Source organism: Aspergillus luchuensis, chromosome 2 (genome assembly GCF_016861625.1).
Source record: "Aspergillus luchuensis IFO 4308 DNA, chromosome 2, nearly complete sequence".
NCBI classification, from domain to species: Eukaryota; Fungi; Ascomycota; class Eurotiomycetes; order Eurotiales; family Aspergillaceae; genus Aspergillus; species Aspergillus luchuensis.
In genome coordinates, this window is record NC_054850.1 from 3403238 (window position 1) to 3425448 (window position 22211).

Consider the following 22211-nt stretch of genomic DNA (forward strand, 5'->3'; position numbering starts at 1 on the left):
GGCGAATGATGCTCCGTTCTAGCCTGCCATGGCATGGCCCCGCAGCAGTTTCTCGACTGATCCTGGTTAGCAGCTCGATATTGGCGCTGGCTTATGTAGCTTGCTCGAACCAATGTGGGTTGTGCGGTGCAAAGTTCCGTGGGCGTGACGCCTCGTAGCCAAAATTCCGGCTGAGCGGGTATAAGATGGCGATTTGGGACTGGCTCTACCGCCCTGAGAACAGAGCCTTCTTGCTGTGGGACTGTGACCGAAGACTAGAGTTCTCGTGTCATAAGCTTAAATCGAGGGCCAGAGATACCTATTCTTTTGACAGAGTATGACATCCACTCGAGCGCATTTCTATGCACCAAGTGTTATCCTCCTTGCAGCATAGGGACGGGAGGGGCGCGAGCTGACTCAAAACCCCATCTCCACATAGCACCTGCGGCGAAGGTCGCGCCTGTCGATCATTGATAGTCCAGAGTTACATTGGGCCGGTCATCTGTGGCTGTAGGATCCTGGAGGCAAGTGTGCATACGCGGCTTGGGATACTCTCAGAGGGTTGCGATGAATGGGTCGGATCACCTGACAGCCCGTAATACGTCGGATTTGCGCAGAAACGGCCTTATACATCACTGTGACATGAACCTCCTTCAACATTCGCCCATTTACGAGGGGGGCCACGCTTTCATTTACATTTTGTTGGTGTCAACCGAAGCTTTCCCTCCTTTCCTACATCGCCACCAATCACGATGACGCGACCAAAGCCCGGTTTTACATACCAGCAGCACGCGAGCTTCCCAGCATTTCTCAAATTCTGGGGCAACTCCTTTTCCGCCGGAGTCTGCCAGGGGGTGAACGTTAGTAAGGTCCAATCGCTTGGCATGATATATCTCTCTGCACCGAAAAGCATCGATCCAATCATTACAACTTAACCTTACCTCCGCGGTCTGAGCGCCAATCAAACATGCAGACCCGGTCTCCGCCCCATCGTAGGCCATCTGGCCCTACAGACAGCTTGCCTAGACGTTCGGCATGGACAGTTTATTCTTCTCATCAATAGCCCCCCTCCCCTCTTCCTGCAACCTCACCGTTGAGGATACTGACAGGCAGCCCGACGACCCGACAATAACATTCTTCTGTTCGGGCACCACCCGGAAAGGAGACCCAAGAGCTGGGCATCCATGGTTATACAAGTAGCCGTGGTACAACAAAGTGCAGTTTCTCTTCACCACTTGGACTGTCCATGTGGCTCAAATAAACCCCGAGGCTTTTCTTTATCCTTGCGTGCGGTGTCTGCAAGAGTTGGCTAATAAAGTTCCAGACAAGCACTCGAGTCACACTACTAACGATCTGTTGTCTCCAATCATAAGGGCTGCAACATGCATCCACGGCATTCCAGTCTTTCTGGGTGCTTCTAGCCTTCCTAGCTCTACCGAAACTTGATGCGGGTTTATTATATTCAGGGATAACTAGTATATTTTGCTTTTCATTTGCTCCAGATGCTCTACCTCAAAAGGTATGTGCGTCTGGCTTTCTGTGGAATGCAAACCACACTTCTGGTCGGGCGTAGGTATGGAGATCAATGGATCGAATTACTCTGCAGCAATTGTTTCACCTCCACATATACCTATGACGGGAGTATTCGGCTCGCAATGAAATTTTTACAGAGACTGAGCACCGAGAAAGAAAATTCTGTGTCCGCTTTCGATGAGAAAAGAACTTCATACTCTTAAGGCTCAAATGGCTGGGAAGCCAGAAAGGAGCTTACAAGCATGATTCTAGACAACCAGCAATATTGACCAGTCAACGCCCTACTAATCAATACCTACCTAGGCCACAAGACCTTCCAGTTAAGCGAAAGAGTAACCTTCTAAGATATTGCCTAATCAAGGCGAACATGACTCCTTTCACCTCCGTTTCCGGAGTGATAAGCCGCCGTCTATCTAATCAGTAGACGACACCGCCTTCGGTTAGCATCGGTACGAGGGGCTCAACGCATCAAGTCGATCGATATGCATACGATGGAGACCGCTGTCAGATATAGAAATATATCGAATCTGTTACCAAATTGACGCGACAAAGAGACAGGCATCAGCCTATCACCGTATGTCCTGTCAGTTCGCGCCCTGTCAAGAACAACGGCGGGACGTTGCATATCGCGTGGAGGCTCGGATATCGATGGCAAAAAAGGAGTCGTCCCATAGAATCAAGGCACCCGAACCGGCAAGTCACTGTAAAACTTTTTTTCTTGGTTTACCCTTTCCCCTCCGCGGGGTTCGTCTGGGTGCTCCTTAAATTCAGTAGATAGAATCATCGGTTCCTCCTCGTCTGTAGAAAAAGAAAAAATTTGCCATCTCAATTGCTTCTCTTACCACTCGCTTTGCCACCGAACAATCTCTGCATCTCTGCAATTAGTTGGTTTTCTTTCCGCTCGGGTTACGGAACCGAAAGTCGACGCTTAAGGTACTTCGAACGGATCGCCAGGGTCAGTCAACTTATTCTGTGACTCATAAAGCCTGTTTCGTCGCGGAATTCACTCGCGCCCAATCAATCTCTCCAATTCCGCATATCCTATTTAATACCTTTTCTTTTTCCTTGATCACTTTCCTCGCAAATCATACATCAACGCAATAATGGGTTCTGTTGCGCCTTCTCCCGCAGAGCTCGACGCCTCCGTCGTCAAGGTCACCCGCTCGACCAACCTTCGCGATGTGCCTCTTCCTGGCTCTCCCGAGGAATTGAGCCACTCCCACTGCACCGACCACATGGTCACTGCTCGTTGGACCGTCGCCAATGGCTGGGAGACTCCTGAAGTTCGGCCATTCGAGAACCTGAGCATCCCTCCCACAGCCTCGTGTCTGCACTATGCCACCGAATGTTTCGAGGGTATGAAGGTGTACCGGGGATTCGATGGCAAGCTGCGTCTGTTCCGGCCCGATTGCAATGGCGAGCGTCTGATGAACAGCGCCAAGCGCACCTCTCTGCCCTCGTTCCGGTATGAGGAGATCAAGCGTCTCATTGCCAAGTTGATGCAGATCGATGGACCTCGTAAGTTTGAACCCGAACCCCGATTGCCGGGAGTGACTTCCGAGATCACGATGAACTGCACGATGAACTGACAAAATCCTCGTCTTTTGTAGGTTGGCTACCCAAGGATCAACCCGGTCGATTCCTCTACCTCCGTCCCGCGTTGATTGGCAGCGGCCCACACCTCGGCGTCCAGACACCCAAGGAAGCCCTTCTTTTCATCATCGCCGTGCCGTGGCCCGACCCTTCGAAGAAGCAGGTCGAGCAGCCTGGTGTTCCTCATGGATTGAAGCTTTACGCTTCTCAGCCTGATAGCATTCGTGCTTGGCCCGGTGGTTTCGGATACGCCAAGCTCGGCGCCAACTATGGTCCGTCGTTGCTGGCGCATGGCAAGGCGCAGGAGCTTGGGTTCGATCAGGTGCTGTGGCTGTTTGGTGAGGATCGTCAGGTTACGGAGGCGGGTGCTAGTAACTTCTTCATCGTGTGGGAGAACAAGGAGACGAAGAAGCTGGAGCTGGTGACTCCTTCGTTGGAGAGTCAGCTCATTCTTCCGGGTGTTACTCGTCGTAGTGTGCTGGAGTTGGCTAAGGAGCGTCTGACTCAGTCTGTGGGCAAGCTGGCTCCTGTTGATGTTGTTGAGAAGCACTTCACTATCGGTGATGTTGAGGAGGCTTGGAAGGAGGGCAGGATCGTGGAGTCGTTTGTCTGTGGTACTGCTGTGAGTTTTTCCCTTTTTTCTACTTCACACCGTGTGTATGGTGACTAACTGTGACATTCAGTTCTTCGTCACTCCTGTCAAGCTCATCCGCAGCGGAGACGTAGATATGAACATGCAGGAGGCTGGTGCTGAACGTGCCGGATATGCTGCTCAGATCAAGTCCTGGCTCGAGGCCATCATGTTCGGCATGAAGGGCGAGGCGACCCATGAGTGGGGATACGTCATTGATGGTGAAGTTGAACAATAAGCGCTAACAACGATGATGATATTCATGACGATGGTGGTTTGTTTGACGAGGGGATGGAAATCGAGCCCTCTGGAAGGACTCGTGCAGTTGTAGGGAAAGGAGTTGGTGAGATTGGGCGGGGCAGCAGGAAGGGGAAGGGATAAGAGCCACTGTATATACTTAGTTTCTCCGGTACTTTTTAGAGTGCAGATGATAGATTCACGTGACATGTCATTCTTTTTGGATGTTTTTAATGCTATTTTACACAATAGATGGCGCTTATAACGATGTGTGATGGAACTGATGGAAAAAAGTGCAGCCACGAATGCATAGTCAGGATATTATGGAAGCAATCCTGCGGATGGTCACACTTGCTTACTACTAGGTAGATTAAGATTTCAACTATAATGCACTATTGGAAAAAGCTACAGGGGCGACATATCATTATGGGGTGATCTGTGCAGCAACATATGAGGTTATTGAAATAAATCAATGGAGATCACTAAGTACGTAGTAGTATAGTACCTATTATATATAGTACTTGGATACCCGCCTGTATGTAACGGCTTTTTGAAGTAGTAGCTTGTTAAGATCCGACTTGAACCTCGCTGATAACACATTAAGATGATGAGACATATCAAACAGAAGATCGTTTACCAGTAAGTAGCGATGATCCAATCTGTCTTTGGAGAGATCAGATAGTATGAAATACAGTTTGAAAGGTACTACACCAAGGCACCCAATAGTACAGATAGGTCTTTGATGTGTAAACTTCTCAGCTTATGACCTCGGCGACGTGCGAAGGATCCGCAATAGATACTATTGACTTGATATCTGTTTTTTTTAACCCTACTTTTTGTCAACTAATAGTTTACTCTGCTAGGGTATAAATCCAAGCCCTCGACTCTACTGACTTCCCTCAATTGTCTCGAACCCAAGCTTCGATCTTTACTACACCTGCCCCTCCCCCAAAGTATACTTCATCTCAATCAGTATCTGACAATGCGTCTTGTCATTCTATCTACCTTCCTTCTCGCTACTATCGCTCCAGCTTTTGCTGCAGTGAGTGTCGACGACCCTGGACAATCTCGCACCTGCAACGCTGCTAGTCACTAGGGATCTGCAGTGCTAACTCGGAGATCAAATCTACTAGTACTATCATGTTTATACGAGTTGTGAACATTTATGCCCCGAATTGTAGTCAAATACTGCGTATGAAACTGTGCATATCTCATTGATACCGTCTCAAGCCTCTCCCATATCTACACGATCCTGTGTGGAATCGTCTCCCAGATCTACCACCATCGGAGCATACTCTCCTAGCTCATCGTCTTCATCATCATCGTGCATGTCAAGCTCCACCTGCTCACCATCCTCCAGCTGAACCATACCCCGCCGAACAAAGACTTCACGGTTCAGCTCCCAGTCGTATTCCTCTTTGACCCATGCCTCGAGCTTGTCAAACTCAGCCTTCACCACTGACTCCGTACCATCAACAATCTCATAAAGCGACCGTCTGAACTTCACAAGTAGCCTTCGCAAGAACTCACCACCTTCCTCACCATCAAGGTCAAACAGCCCCCCTTCGACATCATCACACCTCTTGAGCTGTAGTAAAAGCAATCTCAATACCCCAGCCACCAGGGTCTCTCTATCCCGTATAGCCGCCCGACACGTCAAAATCAACTCCAACAACCTCTTCCACTGCTGAAGACAAGAGTAATTCATGAGCGTCAAGATCATCAAGAACGCAAACTGCAATTCCCCTAGCACCTGATCCTCCCCAGCCCTCTCATAACCCTCAGAAACCCGGTGTATCAAGTCCCCCAACGCCCACGAGCGATCCTGCGCAGCCTCCGTCCTCTCACGCCCAATCGCCCCCTCCCGCCACGTCCTCTTCAAATCAACCGGCAGAAATCCGAACTGACTCTCCTTCTCCCCCGTAACCTTCTCCAATTCCTCCGTCGCCTCCGCCGAATCCATAAGCCCAGGTATAACATCCGTATCTCTTTGCGCCGAGCTAGCAGACGTAACCATCCACCGCGGCCGACCATCCACATCCAAAGCCGGATCGCCCACAACGCGCGTCAAAAGCCGCGGCGTCAATTTATCCGTCAATTCCTTCCAAGTCTGTCTCCCTTCTTTCTCATCTTCCTCATCGACTTCAAGCTGTACCGGATGTCCAGCATTCTGTTGTGCCAAAGCCGCCGGTGAGACTCGACTGCGGTACCGGAACAATCCTCCTCTTTGCCATATAGCTCCCAGATTCGCTTTATGGCGCATCGCTTCTTGTTTGTCTGCATCGCTGTCGATGGTTAACGGGGCAAGGGTCTCGGTGTCGGTGTTCCATTTCCAGACGATTATGTCGGCGCCGGGGTGCGAGGGGTTGCTAAGAGAGAGAGCGCTGCCGGCTTGGGCTTCGCTGAGTTTGTTTATGTCACCGACGTAGAACCAGCCGCCACTTCGGAGGGATAGACTCTCTGTTGTTCCGGTGTAAAGGAAGTGCCATCCTGAGGGGAGGTCGCGGATTCCGTGGAAGTTGGGGGTCGAGGTGAAGGTTATGAGGTCGATGCCGACAAAGGTCTTTGGTGGGAGGTGGGGGACGAGGATCGTAGGGGAGGGCGATAATGTGGATGTCATGTCTGCCTTGTGAGTATCGTTAAGTGTGAGTTGGATTTCTTTATGGTGGGATAGCTGTGTTTAGTCGTGTCGCATGTGAAAAGATCGAATCGCAAAGCTGACGTCAAACCAGATTAAGGCTGGATAGGGTAATGATTCTTTGATATTGGTATATCACGTAGTATGGCGGAGGGTGCAGTTAATGCATGGAAGATATTTGATGAGTCCAGAATCGACGTGTAAGAAATCGTGGTAGGGACAGGAAGGTGGAGGGGAGCTCTGGGTAGATCGATAAAATGTGCTTATCTTAGCTTGATTGCGGGATAAGGAGCCCGGCTACGGAAGATCAAAATCAAATGCCTTAACATTCACAAGCGTAAGATATATCGAGGTGCAGGAACCAACCACGGTCAAGTTGCATGATTCTATACGCATATTCTGTTTACTGTGATTCTCTACACATACAAGTTACACTCAAGGACCACATCAGTTCTAGGTTCAGTTATATTGACTATACAACCGCCACACAGACAGCAGACTACCTAAATCCAGAACCGAAAGACACACTTTTGGGTATGTAATAAATTGAAGACCAGGCGATAAAGGCCGTTCTTCGCGTTTATTCCATCCACATACGGCAAGCAAGGCCAAGTCCGCTCCGATCCAACCATGCGGAGAAGCTCCGCACAACTTGGAAGAGATGAACCCGCACATGCTTACAAACGACGACCACGGCGACCACCCTTGCGACGAGTAGAGTCGGAGGGAGTGGGGGTGACGTCCTCGATACGGCCGATTCTCATGCCGGAACGGGCAAGAGCACGGAGGGCGGACTGAGCACCGGGACCGGGGGTCTTGGTGCCGTTACCTATATCTAGTATTAGTGATTGTTCTCTCGAGTTGGTGCTTTCATAGCGCTCGTTCACATACCACCAGTGGCACGGATCTTGATGTGGAGGGCGTTGATGCCAAGCTCCTTGCAGCGAGCAGCAACATCCTGAGCAGCCAACATGGCAGCGTAGGGGGAAGACTCGTCACGGTCAGCCTTGACCTTCATACCACCGGTGACACGGCAGATGGTTTCGCGACCACTGTTATCCCAATCAGTTAGCCAAACTGTATCCCGCCAGACAGCGTTCTGCGACAATCCACGATATCCGAATCCTAGTCCATTGCGGGGCGCAAAATGTTCTCCGGAGAACGGATTCTCGTGCAGTCGATAGTCGGGTATTTTAAGATGTGACGAACCTCAGATCGGTGACGTGGACGAAGGTATCGTTGAAGGAGGCAAAGATACGGGCAACACCGAAAACGAGCTTGCCTGCAAATCATCTCAGATTAGACATGGTCTCGATCGCAAAACCGTAGAGCGTGCACTGGGTTGTACATACCATCTCCGGCCAAAGGACCGAGAGAGACGTTCTCCTTGGCAGCACCGGCGGTCTTCTTGGGAGCCATTTTGTCGACTTGCTGGGGTAGTGGGATGGAATATGGAAGGGAAGGAAAAAGAGAAGTTCGATAGGCCTCAAATGGCTTGGATACAGAAAATGACTGGTGTGTGCCCTACCCACGGCGGCTCACATTCTGATTGGCTGAGAGATGATCAAGGGCGGTGGGCAAGCGAGTGTTGTAGCCTGAGGCCGCGGAACCGCGGTGAATCAACTCGATGACTCTTTCTGTGACAGGCACTGTAACGCCGGATGGGCAGTCGGCCCGGTTTGGTGCTCCCCCCAGCACTATTTAAAATTTCTGCTGCAACCTCCCGAGCTATAACTTTCTTCTTCCTCCTCATATCCAATCAGGCAGGCAGTCGGACTCTGTGGCTTTGTCTGCTGGCTTGTTTATTGGCTCAATTGAGCATATCGCGCAGCCTAGTTTCTCACAACAAACAAGACTGAACGAGGACTAATCCAACCAGCAAACATGGGCTTCACTAAGGAATCAGCCACGATCGGCATCATTGGCATGGGAGACATGGGCAAGATGTACGCCCAGCGTCTGAGCGCTGCCGGATGGAGGTAATATTTAAACAAGTGTCCTTCCCAGTCAGTTGTTTCCGATTATCACCCTGGTGGTGTGTGTTATTGTAATAGGTGAGCATCCCCTTCTGTCTATATTTCTCTCGCTTTCCCCTTGCTTCCTCTCCCCCTCTTTGGATGATGACTTGAGTGCATTTGGCTCGAGTATGGCCTGGAGGTTAGCTTTCCTACCTTGGTAGGTTTGCGACTCCGCCAGACCGTCAATGATGTAACATCTCAGCTACCTATATTTCTTTGTCTGAAACCCAAAGCTATCAACATTTATGATGATTGATTCACACATTTGCGCATAATGGGCTTGTGCTAACCATTCTGCCAAACTAGGTTCTCGCGTTGTATATCATTAGAGCAAAGCATCAAGCCGGACTGGATTAGCTATACTAACTATCTACTCTTTTTATCTATCAAGGATTAATGCATGTGACAAACCCGACTCGTATGAGCGTCTTATAAAAGAATTCGAATCCACAGTACGTCCATGATACTTCGCAGCTCGCGCTGTCCAGACATAAACTCATCCTTCATAAAACCAAAAAGCAAAATGTCACTATCTTTCCCAATGGCCACCTGGTTTCCAGAATAAGCGATTACATTATTTACAGTGTAGAGGCCGGTGTCATCGACAAGGTAGTGGAAATGTATGGCCCGTGTATGTATTTCAAGTTGCAAAGGCTTGCTTGCTTGCTGCGCCCTTATATTTGCATCATGAATTTGAAATGTGCCTGTCTGACTTGTGGAAAATCACACAAAAAGCTACCAAGGTCGGTGCAATCGTCGGTGGTCAAACGTCCTGCAAAGCCCCTGAGCTCGCGGCTTTCGACAAACACCTTCCCAAGGACGTAGAGATCGTATCATGCCATTCGCTACATGGCCCTCAAGTCAACCCCAAGGGTCAACCTCTGGTACGCTGCTGTCTGCCTGCCTGCCTGCCTGCCTGTCTGTTATTTGCTTGGAGCATATTATATGCCCTCAAACCCAAGATCGCACAGGACAATGTATGAATGATAACATAACGCCCGTTTGCCTTTTTGTGTTCTAGGTCTTGATCCAGCACCGTGCCTCCGATGAAAGCCTCAACTTCGTCAAGGAAGTCCTGTCATGCTTCGAATCCAAGTTCGTTTTCCTCTCCGGAGAGATGCATGACCGCATCACAGCAGATACCCAGGCCGTCACCCATGCGGCCTTCCTGAGCATGGGAACAGCATGGCAGGCCAACCAGCAATTCCCATGGGAGATTAACCGTTGGGTGGGAGGTATCGAGAACGTGAAGATCAACATCACCCTACGCATCTACTCCAACAAGTGGCACGTGTACGCCGGTCTTGCCATCTTGAATCCAGCGGCGAAGAAGCAGATTCGGCAGTATGCAGAGTCCGTGACGGATCTGTACAAGCTCATGATTGAGGGCCGCCGAGACGAACTCAAACGCCGTGTCAGAGCTGCAGGGGAGGCCGTTTTCAAAGCGGGTACCAACGGCCAGGATCTCCTGTTGAAGGACGAAGTCCTCGACCGTTTCTCCCTGTCGAACCGGGAACGTGAGCAGGCTCCTCCAAACAGCCATCTCAGTCTGCTTGCCATCGTTGACTGTTGGTCCAAACTTGGAATTGTCCCCTACGATCATATGATCTGTTCCACGCCTGTGAGTTTGCTTTGTCCCTTGCTTTCCATGGCGTTCCTGCCTTCATTATTTTTTTTTTCTGTTATTCCCCGCGCAATTTATGCGATGTAACGTTGCTTTAAAGTCAAAGTCTAATCCTCGCGCGCGCGTGTGCGTGCAATCTATATAGCTTTTCCGTCTCTGGCTGGGCGTCACGGAATACCTCTTCCGCAACCCCGAACTCCTCGAGGCGGCCCTCGACACTGCAGTTGACGACAAGACGTTCCGTTCGGATGACCTGGAATTTACCTTTGCAGCTCGCGTGAGTACCAACCCTGTTTTAGCTTCCAAAAAAAAGACCCTGGCCGCCTTTGTGCGGTTTTAATTCAGTCCAATGGATATGAATGGGAACCCAACCCCTCCCCCAATGTACATTTATTCCAATTTGTACAACAGCACCACTGACGTCATTCACTATAATTCGTGCAGGCATGGTCGGACTGCGTATCGTTCGGTGATTTCGAATCCTACCGCGACCGGTTCGAGCGGATCCAGCAGTACTTTGCTCCCCGATTCCCCGAAGCCGTCAAGCTGGGCAACGAAATGATGAAGACCATTCTGGAGAAGACTGCAACGGGCCAAGCCTAGTATAGGAGAAGACACACCAAAAGAGATGAAGTTCGAGTAATGCCAATGACTCCTCCCTAAGTCTAAAAGCCCAATCACAAGAAGAAGCCGGCTAGGGACAGTCGGGTAGCGCGTCTAGAGTAGGTGGATGTCTCTGCGCCAGTCCGGCAGGATCGGAGAGGGGGGCAATCCATAATAATCATACTCATAATAATATACTAATGATATTAATAATAATGTGTAATAGGCAGCAACTGTCTCGCTCGTTGGATAACGACGACGACTGGTAACAACAGTGGAACTTTGGTAGACGTACGGGGAGTATCCCTTGAACTAATCGCAATCGGGCAGATAAGGGTAACCCTTGAAATGTTGTTGACAGGGTTTCCTTCCCGAGGTCGAACGAGAGGCATGGAAAGTCATGGATCTTTCTTTCTTGATGTCAGGCAAGAATGGCTATTATTGTTTCCCCCCTTAACTGTCGTTGTTCCGTGTGGTTGGAGCAGGTCTTGGTATGCTGAATGGGTATGTATGTATGTATGTACGTAGTAGTATGTTTTTGTTCACGCGCGCGGGGGCTCAGGTCGCTCGCACTTTCTTAGCGCACGGAATATTCCACCGTATCGCTATGGGCTGGGCTTTATCCATTTAGGGCAATTCGCATACGTTTCATAGGTCCCGCTGTGGCAGACACTAAGATGCTAAGCCAGGATGTTATTAGTCCAAGTGGTGGCTAAAGGTACTAGGCTGCTTGGTGTCGTATCTTTGAGAGGTGCCAAAACTCTGGAATGGGGATCGGAGACCCAATCCGATCCCAGCAGACTTGAGGAGGGTAGTATCGTTCTCGGTCCTCTTGCATGAATAGATAATTGAGTAAAGTGTGTGTGTGTGTGTGTGCGCGCGCATTCCGAAGCGACTAGCTACTGCTAGAGCCGAGATCTTATATTACTTGCATGACCTGCTTTGGGAAAACAAAAGGGTTGATCTGTATGTTGCATGACGTTTTGAACGGAGACCCTCCTTTGAGGCTTCAGCCCCGGGTCGTGGGAACTCCGCGGTTCCGGTAGGGGAGATAGATTTACGGAGTACGTCGGATCATTTTAATCAATTGTTCTCCGGATGGATACTAAACTTTGAATGCCATGAGTCTCGGGCGAGAAGGATAAGATTCGCAAAGATATATGGTAGTATTGGTAATGGTCCGGAGCAGACCGTTTTTCTTGGGGCACGTCGAAGGTTGTGCTCGATCGATTAATCTTGGCATCGATGCACTGCTAAGTCCAAAGCGGTTGGTTGCAGCCTAGCTGGATATTGATAGTTCATGAACTTGTCGTATACAAAGTAATTTAAAAGCGCTATCTGTGCGGACCAGGCCGTCTTGTGGCGTTGTGTCGTATCTGCTGGGGTATGCTAGGATAATTACGATCCAGGCTATGGCGCTTCCTGGCCTGCATCATCGTCGGCATGGCCATTGTCTTTTCAAGCCACCAGATGATGTAGTGGTTGTCGAAGTGGGGTATCACATGGCTGCACTATTTGCATGGCAAAATTTTTTTGCTTGCGAGGTGCTAAGAATAACCGAGCTGTGGACTGATCGAGCCTGGAGGCGTCGGAGGCTCGGAGAAGTCTTGCGTTATTGGCCTAGTCCGCCCTAGACGAGTCTCAATAATGACAGCTTCAGGAGCCCAAAACATAGGGGGCGTCCGACCCAAGGTGGTCCTGCTTCTTTTCTGAAACCATGCTGCGCAACCTTTCCCCATACACTTTTTCATGTCTGTACTCCGCTGCACGCAACAGGCCATACTGACTGTCGGTCAATCATGAGAACGTGCGGAAATTGCTGAGTTGTTCATATGCTTTGGGAGACGCGTGGAAAGCGTATAGGGATACGGTGTTCGTTCTTTGGTGCATGAACCGTGGTCATGATTAGACTTTTTTACTTCTTGCCCCCCTCCTCTTGGTTCCCCATTCGCCTCGAACCCCTTTTTATGGGAAAAGAAAAAGGGTTAAGCCCAGCATTTTCCAACCCAAGGTTGCCCGGCTGTCCTATTTCAAGAATGGTAAAACAGCCGTCTCAAGACCTCGCAATCGGCGAAGACCTCGCCCGTGGAAAGCCAGTAAACGAAGGTCCCGTCTCCAGGCTCGACCGTGTGATTGGATCCGTTATTCCGTCGGCCCACCCCTGGATGAGCAGCGAAAGAACGCCAGGATCGGTGAGAATACGACTGCTTCCGAGATCCGAGAACTTGGTCTTAGCTACGGAAGGCGGATGCTGATTGGCAGCGGTGGTCCTGCACAGGATTCGTGCGTCCGAGAAAGTCGTGTGGGTGACCACTCATGTCTAGTGACGAAAGGGTCCATGATTGGCGCCAGGAACATTAAGCGGACTTGTGAGCTCGACGATAGCAAGTAGCAGTGGACTAGATAGTAGAGAACTTGTAGCTAGCTATTACACCGGAGCCACTTCGTAAGTAAGAACTCAGATTTGAGAAAAGTATATGAGTGGCTCCCAATGACGATGCAATAATAATAAACAATGGGGGTGGTGGTGGAAGGGGAGAAAGCTGAGTGATAGAGATGGAAAAAACAACCGGGATACCTGTATCTGGATAGAACTTACAGTACTGACTTAGGTACTCTTATTCCGGTTCGCCTTCCGGAGTACTTTTACTCCGGTTTCTGGTAAGAATGGATGATAGATCATTTTACCATGGCCTCTTGGGAGTGAGAACAGGTCAAGAAAAGTGTAACCAAACGACGAAGCAATATCTTGTTTCGTTTGTAGATGATGGACGGACCTTCAAACGAACAACAGATGCGTGCCAGTGAGGAAAGGGGACCGGGCCGGGGGGAGGGAAGAACAACAGAAGGAATAACAAGGGAAAAAGAGGACTGAGTTGATGGGTCCGGCTGCAGGCTGCAGTCTGATTGATCAGCTGCTGCTCTCCGAGCCAATTGGCATGTCTCCATCCATTGAACGGTCGAAAATCATGATGCTGGATTCCCGGCAGATGTTCCTTTTCGCCTTTTTTGCCCCCCCTCTCTACAGTTCTACGTACTGTGTATTACTCTTCCACCCACCCACACACACAAACCCCCGTCCGAGGGAGTCTGTCGGACTGTCTTTCTAACTAGTAACTACTGTACTAGTGTCCTTCCTTCCCTCCCAGAAACCCACACCCACACCCAGTCACCCACTCCCCTCCCCCCAAGAAACCCAAATTCAATCCAGGCTCCTCTCCCGTCTGCAAATAAGCACCCAAACGAAAGTTGCGCATGGACCCAACTCCATGGATATGGCATAGTCCCATCCTGGTTTGATTAAATGCCCACTAGGCAGTCATCGTACCTTGGGTTGGAAATCCCCCTTCTCCGGCTGCTAGTATGGTTTGGGACATTGCTGGGCTCAGTCTCCAGCGCTCTGTCTGGGCACAAGCTGGCGAGCACAGACCATGTGGCCATTCCACTCCCAAAATATGCCCACTGAGAGGCCGGAGAGGCGTGGCAGCTGGGGGAACTTTAAATTGGGAAAAACCCGAAGATTTTCGCCTTGGTTGATCTGAGAAAAAATCAAGGTACCCGCTTGCCTTGCGCGGTGGGCATATCTATCTGACAATCGCCCATTTTGATTGACGATCTTCTCCTTTCGTGGGCCCAATCTTGCTTCCTATCGCTGTTGGATCTGAATAGACTCGATTGCCTTCACTCACCCTTCTGCCCTTTCTGTCTCCCTGGCAGCTGCTAGTCTATCCATCGGAGGGTGTTCGCCCGCATGGTAGCGTGATCTTCCATCTCTTCCATCGTTGTGATTGCCATGCAGATCTGTCGCATGGCATCTGTGGCACATCACTATGTGGCTTAGGACAATCATGCACCTTTCGATTCTTCAATTGCTCTAAGTATGAACAGCCCTTGTTTCCCCTGTCCCTCCAAAACATGGCACCTATGCTCTAGCAATCCCTTGCCAAATGGACGTGGCCGCGGAACCCCCGTTGTCGTCGAGACTCATTGATGGTTCATGACGAACATGGGGGGGACTTTCAGTCTTGTATACCGAAAGAAACCCAGTAGATGTCGATTTTCCAAAGAATGCTTGGTCTTTACTGACAGAATCTGTCTGCGCAGTGATGTTTCCCATCTCGTCTATCTATGAATATCAGACTTCCAGCAGCAACTGCTAAGATTCCAGCATCTACACTCCCAGGAAACCTCCACCAGCAGGTGTCGCCCACACGCAATCCTGGTTACATTCTATTCAGGACAGTCCTTTTGTGATACTATTCTTTTGGTATCCTTATATTCTTTCTCATTGTTTTATTCGTGAACTGGCTTGGGCCCGCTATCTCCTCTCATTCTCTCTACATCTACACTGATTCGACTATCTATCACCTATTCCTTCCTTCCCTCAAAACCCAACATTGAAACGATCCTTCTTACCCTCCAAATGAAGTTTTCAAATCTCTTTGCTGCTGCAGTCGCTGCCTTTGGTCTGGGTAAGTTCTTCCTTCTGAAGTTATTGTACCTGCTGAAATGGCTGACTGTATCTATACAGTGCGCTCAGGTTGCAGCCAAATAGTCAAGCACAGGCCCTCAGAAGGTGCAGGTGTCTCCTATAGCATCAATGTACCTAAGAATACCTCTGTAACGGGCTCTGGCCCCATCTTTCTCCAATTACAGGCACCACCTGGTGTCAAATGGTTTGCCCTAGGTCAGGGGTCGCAAATGACAGACGGGAACCTGTTCATCGTCTATGCGGCATCCAGGCACAATGTCACCTTGTCCACTCGGAGGGCAACCGGTCATGTGCAACCTCTTTATGACCCGAGCATCGAGGCATATCTTCTCGACGGCTCTGGTATCCACGACGGGGTCATGACCGCTAACATCCGTTGTGATAACTGCACAACACTTGCTAATGGAGAGAGTGCACTGGGCAATTCCAGCTCCTGGATGTGGGCCCTGACGCATGGCCCTCCGATGATGTCCAGCAACGTATCCCAGTTGTTATACCAACATGACTGGCACGGCACTTTCACCCTGAATACCACTTGGGCTGTTGGGGGCAACAATACCAACCCCTTCGTTGTCCCGATGGCAACCATGCACGAGCTGTCGGCATACACTCACCAGCAGCAAGTCAGCGATACCATTCTCCATAAGAAACGAATCGCCCATGGCGTGATGACTTCAGTGGCCTTCGTCCTTCTCTTCCCCAACTTCGCTCTTCTTTTGTACATCGTCCCTTCTCGGCGTACAGTAGCCTGGATCCATGCTCCTCTGCAGCTTTTTGCTGTGCTCCTAGCGTTAGCTGGGTTTGGAGTCGGTGTCTCTGTCTCGAAAGATCTGCAGGAGATTGGAGGCTACCACCCGGTCATTGGTTATGTGGCGGTCGGGGGTGTTGTTTTGATCCAGCCAGTACTGGGCATCATGCAACATCTCCACTTCCGCAAGACAGGGACAAGTTCGCTATATGGCGTCTCCCATCGTTACCTAGGACGTTTTTTCGCGGCCCTGGGAGTCATCAATGGCGGAGTAGGGTTTCATTATGCCACTGCCAAGAATCCTGATATCCCTCCGGCTTCCCCTATTGCTTATGGCATAATATGTGGGTCGATGTTCATCATCTATGTCTCCGTCATCTTCTGGAGGAGATCGAAGTCGGCATCCAAGACCGCGAGGTTCAGTTTACCCTTCTTCCGACGGCGACAAGAGAAAGCGCCGATCGCCAAACTTGAAAATAACAGCGACAGCACACTTTGTGGAAGTGGAGTTGTTGAGACGTCACGGGAGAAGTCATGGGTGCCATGAAGTTCCCGCAGAATATCACGATCATTATCAGCATTTTGTACTACCAAGCGTACATTTTCGTTGGGTCTTGCATATCCGGAGTTCGTCGTACTACAGCATCTTGCCATCCTTCATTCGTTTCCGATTTTCTATTCTCACCCCTGTCTTCATGTAATATTTCATTGCATCAACAGGATCTCTCACCTGTCTTTCACCCCAACCTTCGCTAATTTCCATGCATTATATCTCAGAAAGATTCTTCTGTATATATACGAGCTAGCTCGTTTGACTACTTGCCATGGGTTTCATGACTATGTTGGTCTTTCACGAACAGGCATCGATCATAATGCCCAATCAATCAATCAATCATATTCACTAGTCAATTATCAAAGTGCATCGGTAAAGAATTAGAGAGTAAACACGCATCCAATACTCAAATATCGGTGAGCTATCAGTAGTGGAGGCCACAGAAGCGACGAGTAAACTAGTATAGTTGCTAGGTTAAGTTAGTTAGCCTGAGGCGATAAGAGCGGGTTAGTCAGCTGGGGTCCGGCCTGAAACCACCAGCGGTGGGATTGGAGAAAGACCCCGGTCATTGAGGCAGATTGCTTGCTTCGTGCTCTAACTAGCATCTAGCGTTGTCATCTGCAGCCTGTGCTACATGTGATTTGATTCTTAGACGCCCTCAACCTTCCCGATCTTTCCCCCTCCCTCAGCCTCATCACCTTCGTGACCGCCGTGATTTTGTTTCCCCTCCCCTCCCTTTTGAGGTGCCCGCCGTCAGCGAATACGCCCATCGAGAGCGGTCGGTTTCCAGTCACCCCGAGCACTTCGATCGCTCCGATAGTCTCGGTAATCTTGTCGGCGAACTCAATGCAGTCCTCCGTCCCTTATTTCAATTGCGACAGGTGATACGCACTCCTCTCTTGCGGCTAGATGGAGCTCTATGGCGTCCGGACATAACTCAGCGTTCTCCGCGACGTCAATCCAGCACCGTGCTGTGGGTGATGGACGGTCATATAATAGCTTGGAGGATAACACTGCAGACGGTAGCTGGGCCGAGTCCGCTACGCGAACCGGACGAAATGCTCGTTCGGAGTCTGGAGGCAGCGCGACCATTGGTCTCCGGGCAGGGTCATTAGCCCCTTCTTCGGGGGCCCCTGGTAGCTTCAGCTCCGAGCTGAAGAGCATGAAGACGTCGCGGAGCACTACCCCTCGACCCGAAGGTGCTCCCGCACGACGACCGAGCAGTCTAACGGAGCACGATGAATTGTCCAGCACCGAGGAGCGCCAGGCCGTGATCCGGGACAAGATCGCAAAAGAAATGAAAATCAAGACGGGGACGGAAAACATGCTCGAGGCGCTCCTGGCGAAGAACCCGAAACATACCAAAGATCAGAGGCTAAGGGTGGAGTCGGAGCTGAGTTCATCCAACCGCAAGCTTGCCGAACTACATCATGAACTGGAGGAGGAAATGCTACGTGCGCAGGCGCCGTCCACCCCTCCCCGAAGTCGACTCTCAAGCCTTTTCCAAGGCGGCTCGATGCGTTCGCCCACTCGGAACAATATACCGATCGAGGAGCAGCAGATCCCGGGTGAAGCGGAAATGGAATCGCCAACATATGTGCTTGCGGAAACACTCCAGGCCCTGGAAATCGAGGGCATGTCCCCAGATTACTACGTTGAGCGTGCGAATAGTCTGGTGGAATTGTTCAAGAGACATCCTACCTTGAAATACGACTTGGAGTGGTCGGTGTTTGGGCTCCGTGTGCAAATAATGCTCTTGAGCGACAGCAAGGAAGCCGTGGCCGCAGGGTATCGTTTGACTCGTTATGCCATCGCAGATCGGAAGTCGTTGCAAATCATCCGGTCATTACATACAGACGAGCTGGTTATATTGTCCCTTGTCAAGGAAAGCAAGGCGAGCATCGAGCGTGAGCAGGCTTTGAAGTTTGTTAGAGCGTTTTTGGACGTTAAAGATGGCGTTCGGGAAATCTCGCGTGCTGTGGTCAGAACGATCGTCTCGGTTGCTGAACATTACGAAGACCGACTCCGGAATATTTCCATCATGACACTAGCCGAAATCTTGGTGAAGGATCCGGCACTAATTGCATACTCTGGGGGCTTTGCCACTCTACATGATGCTTTAGCAGAGGGGACTTTTGGCGCCTCAGAAAGTCTGATAGCAAGCTTCCTTCATGTCCTTGATACCCCTCACAGCAGGAAACATCTTCGGGGAGGGTGTGAGCTAGAGGCTGTTCTCGCACCGTTCACTGACTCCTTGTCGGATACTGTTCGCAATGGGCGTCTTAAATCGTCGGCTAGGGCGATCTCTGCCATGCTCAAGACGTGGCCAGGATTGATAGTTCTCGCGAGAAATGGGGCCCAGCCTTTGCAGTCACTCTTGGACTCATTACATTACCCTGACCCACAGGCAAGGGATCTCATTATGGAGCTTCTGTTCGATGCGTTGAGGATTAAGCCACCTTCATGGTCCTCCTCATTCCTCGCTGGTCGGAGATTGACAACTTACGGAAGAGTAGCTAATCTCAGGACTGAGACTGATACAAAGCAAGCTCGAAGTTTTTATGATGACGATGGGAATAGATTTGATTTAACAGCACATTTCTCGACTCTTATCCTCGCAACCCTGGTGGATGCAGGATTGTCCAAGGTCGGTACCCCGAGTTCTGGGTTGTGGTAAACTGTTAACACGGTGCAGGCTCTTTCCGATCTCATTGAGGATGAAACGGACCTGGCTCTTAGACGCAAAGCGACGTTGCTTTTGACCGAAGTCCTGAAGCTAGCACATCACTCTCTGCCTCAGCATATCAGTGCGAAGCTCCAGGTCCTCCCGCATTTGCTACCAGCCGCTATAAAATTCGACGTCGACAACCATGATGTTTCCACCTCAACTATCTACCAGATCGAAAGCATAAACAGAACACTGGCCCGCTCTGTCGGGGGTGTTTCAAATGGAGCGGGGCGTTACAACGTTGACGTTGACATTTCTGCTTCAATACTTACTGGCGACCAAAACAAGGAAAAACTGAGTCCTGCCATGGATGAGACTCAGTTCCGCAATGCGATCCTGGAGACCCATGTTCTGAATACTGTGAATTACCTAAAGTGGAAGTGGGATTTGATCCACCGTATTGTTGAGGGACCTCTGACCAATCCCAAAAGACTGGAAGAAGGAATCAAGGGTTCAAAGTTCATGAAGCGACTTATGGGTTTCTACCGGCCATTCAAGTATAGGTTCTCTATGCTGCCGAACACAAAACCAAACCAACGTTATGTCCGCACTGGTTGTGCGCTGATGCGCACGCTGGTGCAATTACCCGAGGGCATCAAGTACTTGGCCGAGAACAAGTTCTTGAGGCAGGTTGCAGAGTGCCTTGCGCAGGTTGACCGCATGAGCGGGCTGACATCCTCCTCGCCATTATTCTCGAAAGAACAGATGACCAACACATTGAGCGGTGGATACTTTGCAATGCTGGGAGTCCTCAGTGGCGACGCCAACGGGCTTGCTATGATGGAGCGTTGGCACATGCTCAACATGTTCTACCATATTATTGAGCTTCGGGATCGAGACGACCTCATACAAACACTGCTTGGTAACATGGACTATGCCAAGGAGAGTCACCTACGAGTCATCCTCTCCAAGGCACTCACCACTGGCTCCAAGGAGATTCGCATATTTGCGACCAGGCTACTTCGAAAATATGCGGTCGGAAACGTTCCCCTCTCCTCACAGTCGGCCACTGGCAATGCGGACTGGGTGGTCAAGCTGCTAGTCACACAGCTATACGACCCTGACGTGTCGGTATGCCAAGTAGCTGTAAAGATTCTCGAAGAGGCGTGCAATCAGCGTCATTATCTCGAGTTCGTGGTCAAGTGTCGCCCTTCCCTCGATCACTTGGGCGAAATCGGTGCGCCGTTACTTTTGCGCTTTTTGTCCACCTCAGTTGGATATCATTATCTGGATGGTCTCGACTACATTACACAGGAAATGGATGACTGGTTTCTGGGTCGTAACGACGCATATGTGGGCCTTGTTGAAGCCGCGCTATCGCGTGCCTACGTCGATCAACCGCGTCGGAACAGTTTTGTCCCTGAAGATCTTGTAGATCTACAGGACATCGGACTAGTGCCTCCCCATTTCTATAGAGAACTCGCTCGGACAGCAGAAGGCTGCAAGCTTCTGGAGCAGTCAGGGCACTTCAATGAGTTTGCGTGGACCATCCGCGATTTTCAGCTGGATGAAGAAGACACAGAGGCTCTTCTCAAAGTGAAAGGTTGCCTTTGGGCCGTTGGTAATGTCGGCTCCATGGAGCTCGGTGCGCCGTTCCTTGAGCCTGATATTGTCCAACACATTGTGAAGATCGCCGAAAGCGCCGAGGTTCTGACGATGAGAGGAACGGCCTTCTTTGTTTTGGGTTTAATCTCGCGCAGTCGACATGGTCTTAAGGTCTTGAGAGATTTCGGATGGGACTCTGCTCTCGACCACAAGGGAAATTCTTTGGGGCTGAGTTTACCGACCGACTTCAACAAGCTCTTCTTGGTATGTTTTTAAATAGCCAGTACCTGTGCGCCAGCCATTAACCATCTTACTTTTGCAGGTTGATTTCCCAAGCCATTCCCGGAACCCTGACTCGAAGCGCACGTCTCAGGAGAAATTCAAAGAAGCGGCCATGGACACGGATCCAACTAACCAGAAGATCTTGAAGTTGATAGTCGATATGGGTAATACCGTGTTATCCAAGCGGGCTGCGGCAGACCTCCACAAGTAAGGAACACACCTTGTATAGTAATAACCAAATGCGACGAAAAGCTAACATAGCCCGAATTTACAGTCTCAAGTCGAAACAGCCCGATTGTTTCCACCAGCCTCACCTTTTCCGCAAGACGCTCAGTATCCTGGAAAGCCACCACTTCCGACTGCCTGCACGCCGCTTTGCCTTGGACTTGTTTGACAAGAGTGTCATGCGACGCATAGTGTTAGAAGACGATTCTGATTCAGACTCGGAGGCATCGTCATCTCAAGTATCAAGCTAGATGGGCACGCCGAGTCTCTCGCTTATTCGAACAATCTTCCTTTTAACGAACTATCATGCGTCAAGCTAGATCCACAAGCAAGCATCCGATGACTTCACGTTTGGAAATCTTCTTTCTTGGCCACAACCCCCCTTTCATTTCTGTCTTCCTGGCTATGGCGTTGGATGGTTCCGGTCATGAGCAACGAAAGGATGTTAGCATATCATGTTGTTCTGCTCTATTCTACGCTTGATTTGCGGCTCTTTTTGTTTAGCCGTTGATCCGATACCTTTTTCTGTGATTCTTCTCTCTCCACCAATCTTGCATCAGATCGAGAGTTTTGCTTCCACGGGGTTTGTGGGATTTTTTATGCATCGGTGATCATCATCAATTCATTCAATCTTATGAGTACCCTTTGTTCTCGTTCGAGGGTAACATTGTACTGTATATACTTAAAGATTACCATTTACCTTTTTTTTTTTTTTTTTTTTTCAAAGTCCAACGAAATGCATCATTGCATCTTGCATATTAGCTACTTCAAAGGAAAAGATG

The 22211-nt window shown here is 50.0% G+C and overlaps 6 protein-coding genes across 6 annotated transcripts; 4 read left to right on the forward strand and 2 right to left on the reverse strand.

Moving 5' to 3' along the window:
* Positions 1 to 2615: 2615 nt before the first annotated feature.
* Positions 2616 to 3974, forward strand: AKAW2_21116S (branched-chain amino acid aminotransferase, cytosolic; the record flags this gene model as incomplete). Its single annotated transcript, XM_041685905.1, has 3 exons — positions 2616 to 3030; positions 3123 to 3727; positions 3789 to 3974. The coding sequence occupies 3 exons, from the start codon at positions 2616 to 2618 to the stop codon at positions 3972 to 3974; spliced, it is 1206 nt and encodes a 401-aa protein (XP_041539942.1).
* Positions 3975 to 5198: 1224 nt separating this feature from the next.
* On the reverse strand, positions 5199 to 6593 carry AKAW2_21117A (AAR2 splicing factor family protein; the record flags this gene model as incomplete). The annotated part of the gene is made up of 1 exon (XM_041685906.1): positions 5199 to 6593. One exon carries the CDS (start codon positions 6591 to 6593, stop codon positions 5199 to 5201), a length of 1395 nt encoding a protein of 464 aa, XP_041539943.1.
* A 695-nt stretch (positions 6594 to 7288) lies between these two features.
* On the reverse strand, positions 7289 to 8030 carry RPS14 (40S ribosomal protein uS11; the record flags this gene model as incomplete). Its single annotated transcript, XM_041685907.1, has 4 exons — positions 7289 to 7440; positions 7503 to 7663; positions 7821 to 7893; positions 7964 to 8030. 4 exons carry the CDS (start codon positions 8028 to 8030, stop codon positions 7289 to 7291), a joined length of 453 nt encoding a protein of 150 aa, XP_041539944.1.
* A 465-nt stretch (positions 8031 to 8495) lies between these two features.
* On the forward strand, positions 8496 to 10856 carry TYR1 (prephenate dehydrogenase (NADP(+)); the record flags this gene model as incomplete). The annotated part of the gene is made up of 7 exons (XM_041685908.1): positions 8496 to 8590; positions 9021 to 9081; positions 9149 to 9260; positions 9365 to 9513; positions 9651 to 10250; positions 10399 to 10530; positions 10698 to 10856. The coding sequence occupies 7 exons, from the start codon at positions 8496 to 8498 to the stop codon at positions 10854 to 10856; spliced, it is 1308 nt and encodes a 435-aa protein (XP_041539945.1).
* A 4423-nt stretch (positions 10857 to 15279) lies between these two features.
* Positions 15280 to 16643, forward strand: AKAW2_21120S (cytochrome and DOMON domain-containing protein; the record flags this gene model as incomplete). The annotated part of the gene is made up of 2 exons (XM_041685909.1): positions 15280 to 15328; positions 15388 to 16643. 2 exons carry the CDS (start codon positions 15280 to 15282, stop codon positions 16641 to 16643), a joined length of 1305 nt encoding a protein of 434 aa, XP_041539946.1.
* A 925-nt stretch (positions 16644 to 17568) lies between these two features.
* Positions 17569 to 21415, forward strand: AKAW2_21121S (putative cytosolic regulator Pianissimo; the record flags this gene model as incomplete). Its single annotated transcript, XM_041685910.1, has 3 exons — positions 17569 to 19296; positions 19345 to 21186; positions 21245 to 21415. 3 exons carry the CDS (start codon positions 17569 to 17571, stop codon positions 21413 to 21415), a joined length of 3741 nt encoding a protein of 1246 aa, XP_041539947.1.
* Between the last annotated feature and the right edge of the window lie 796 nt (positions 21416 to 22211).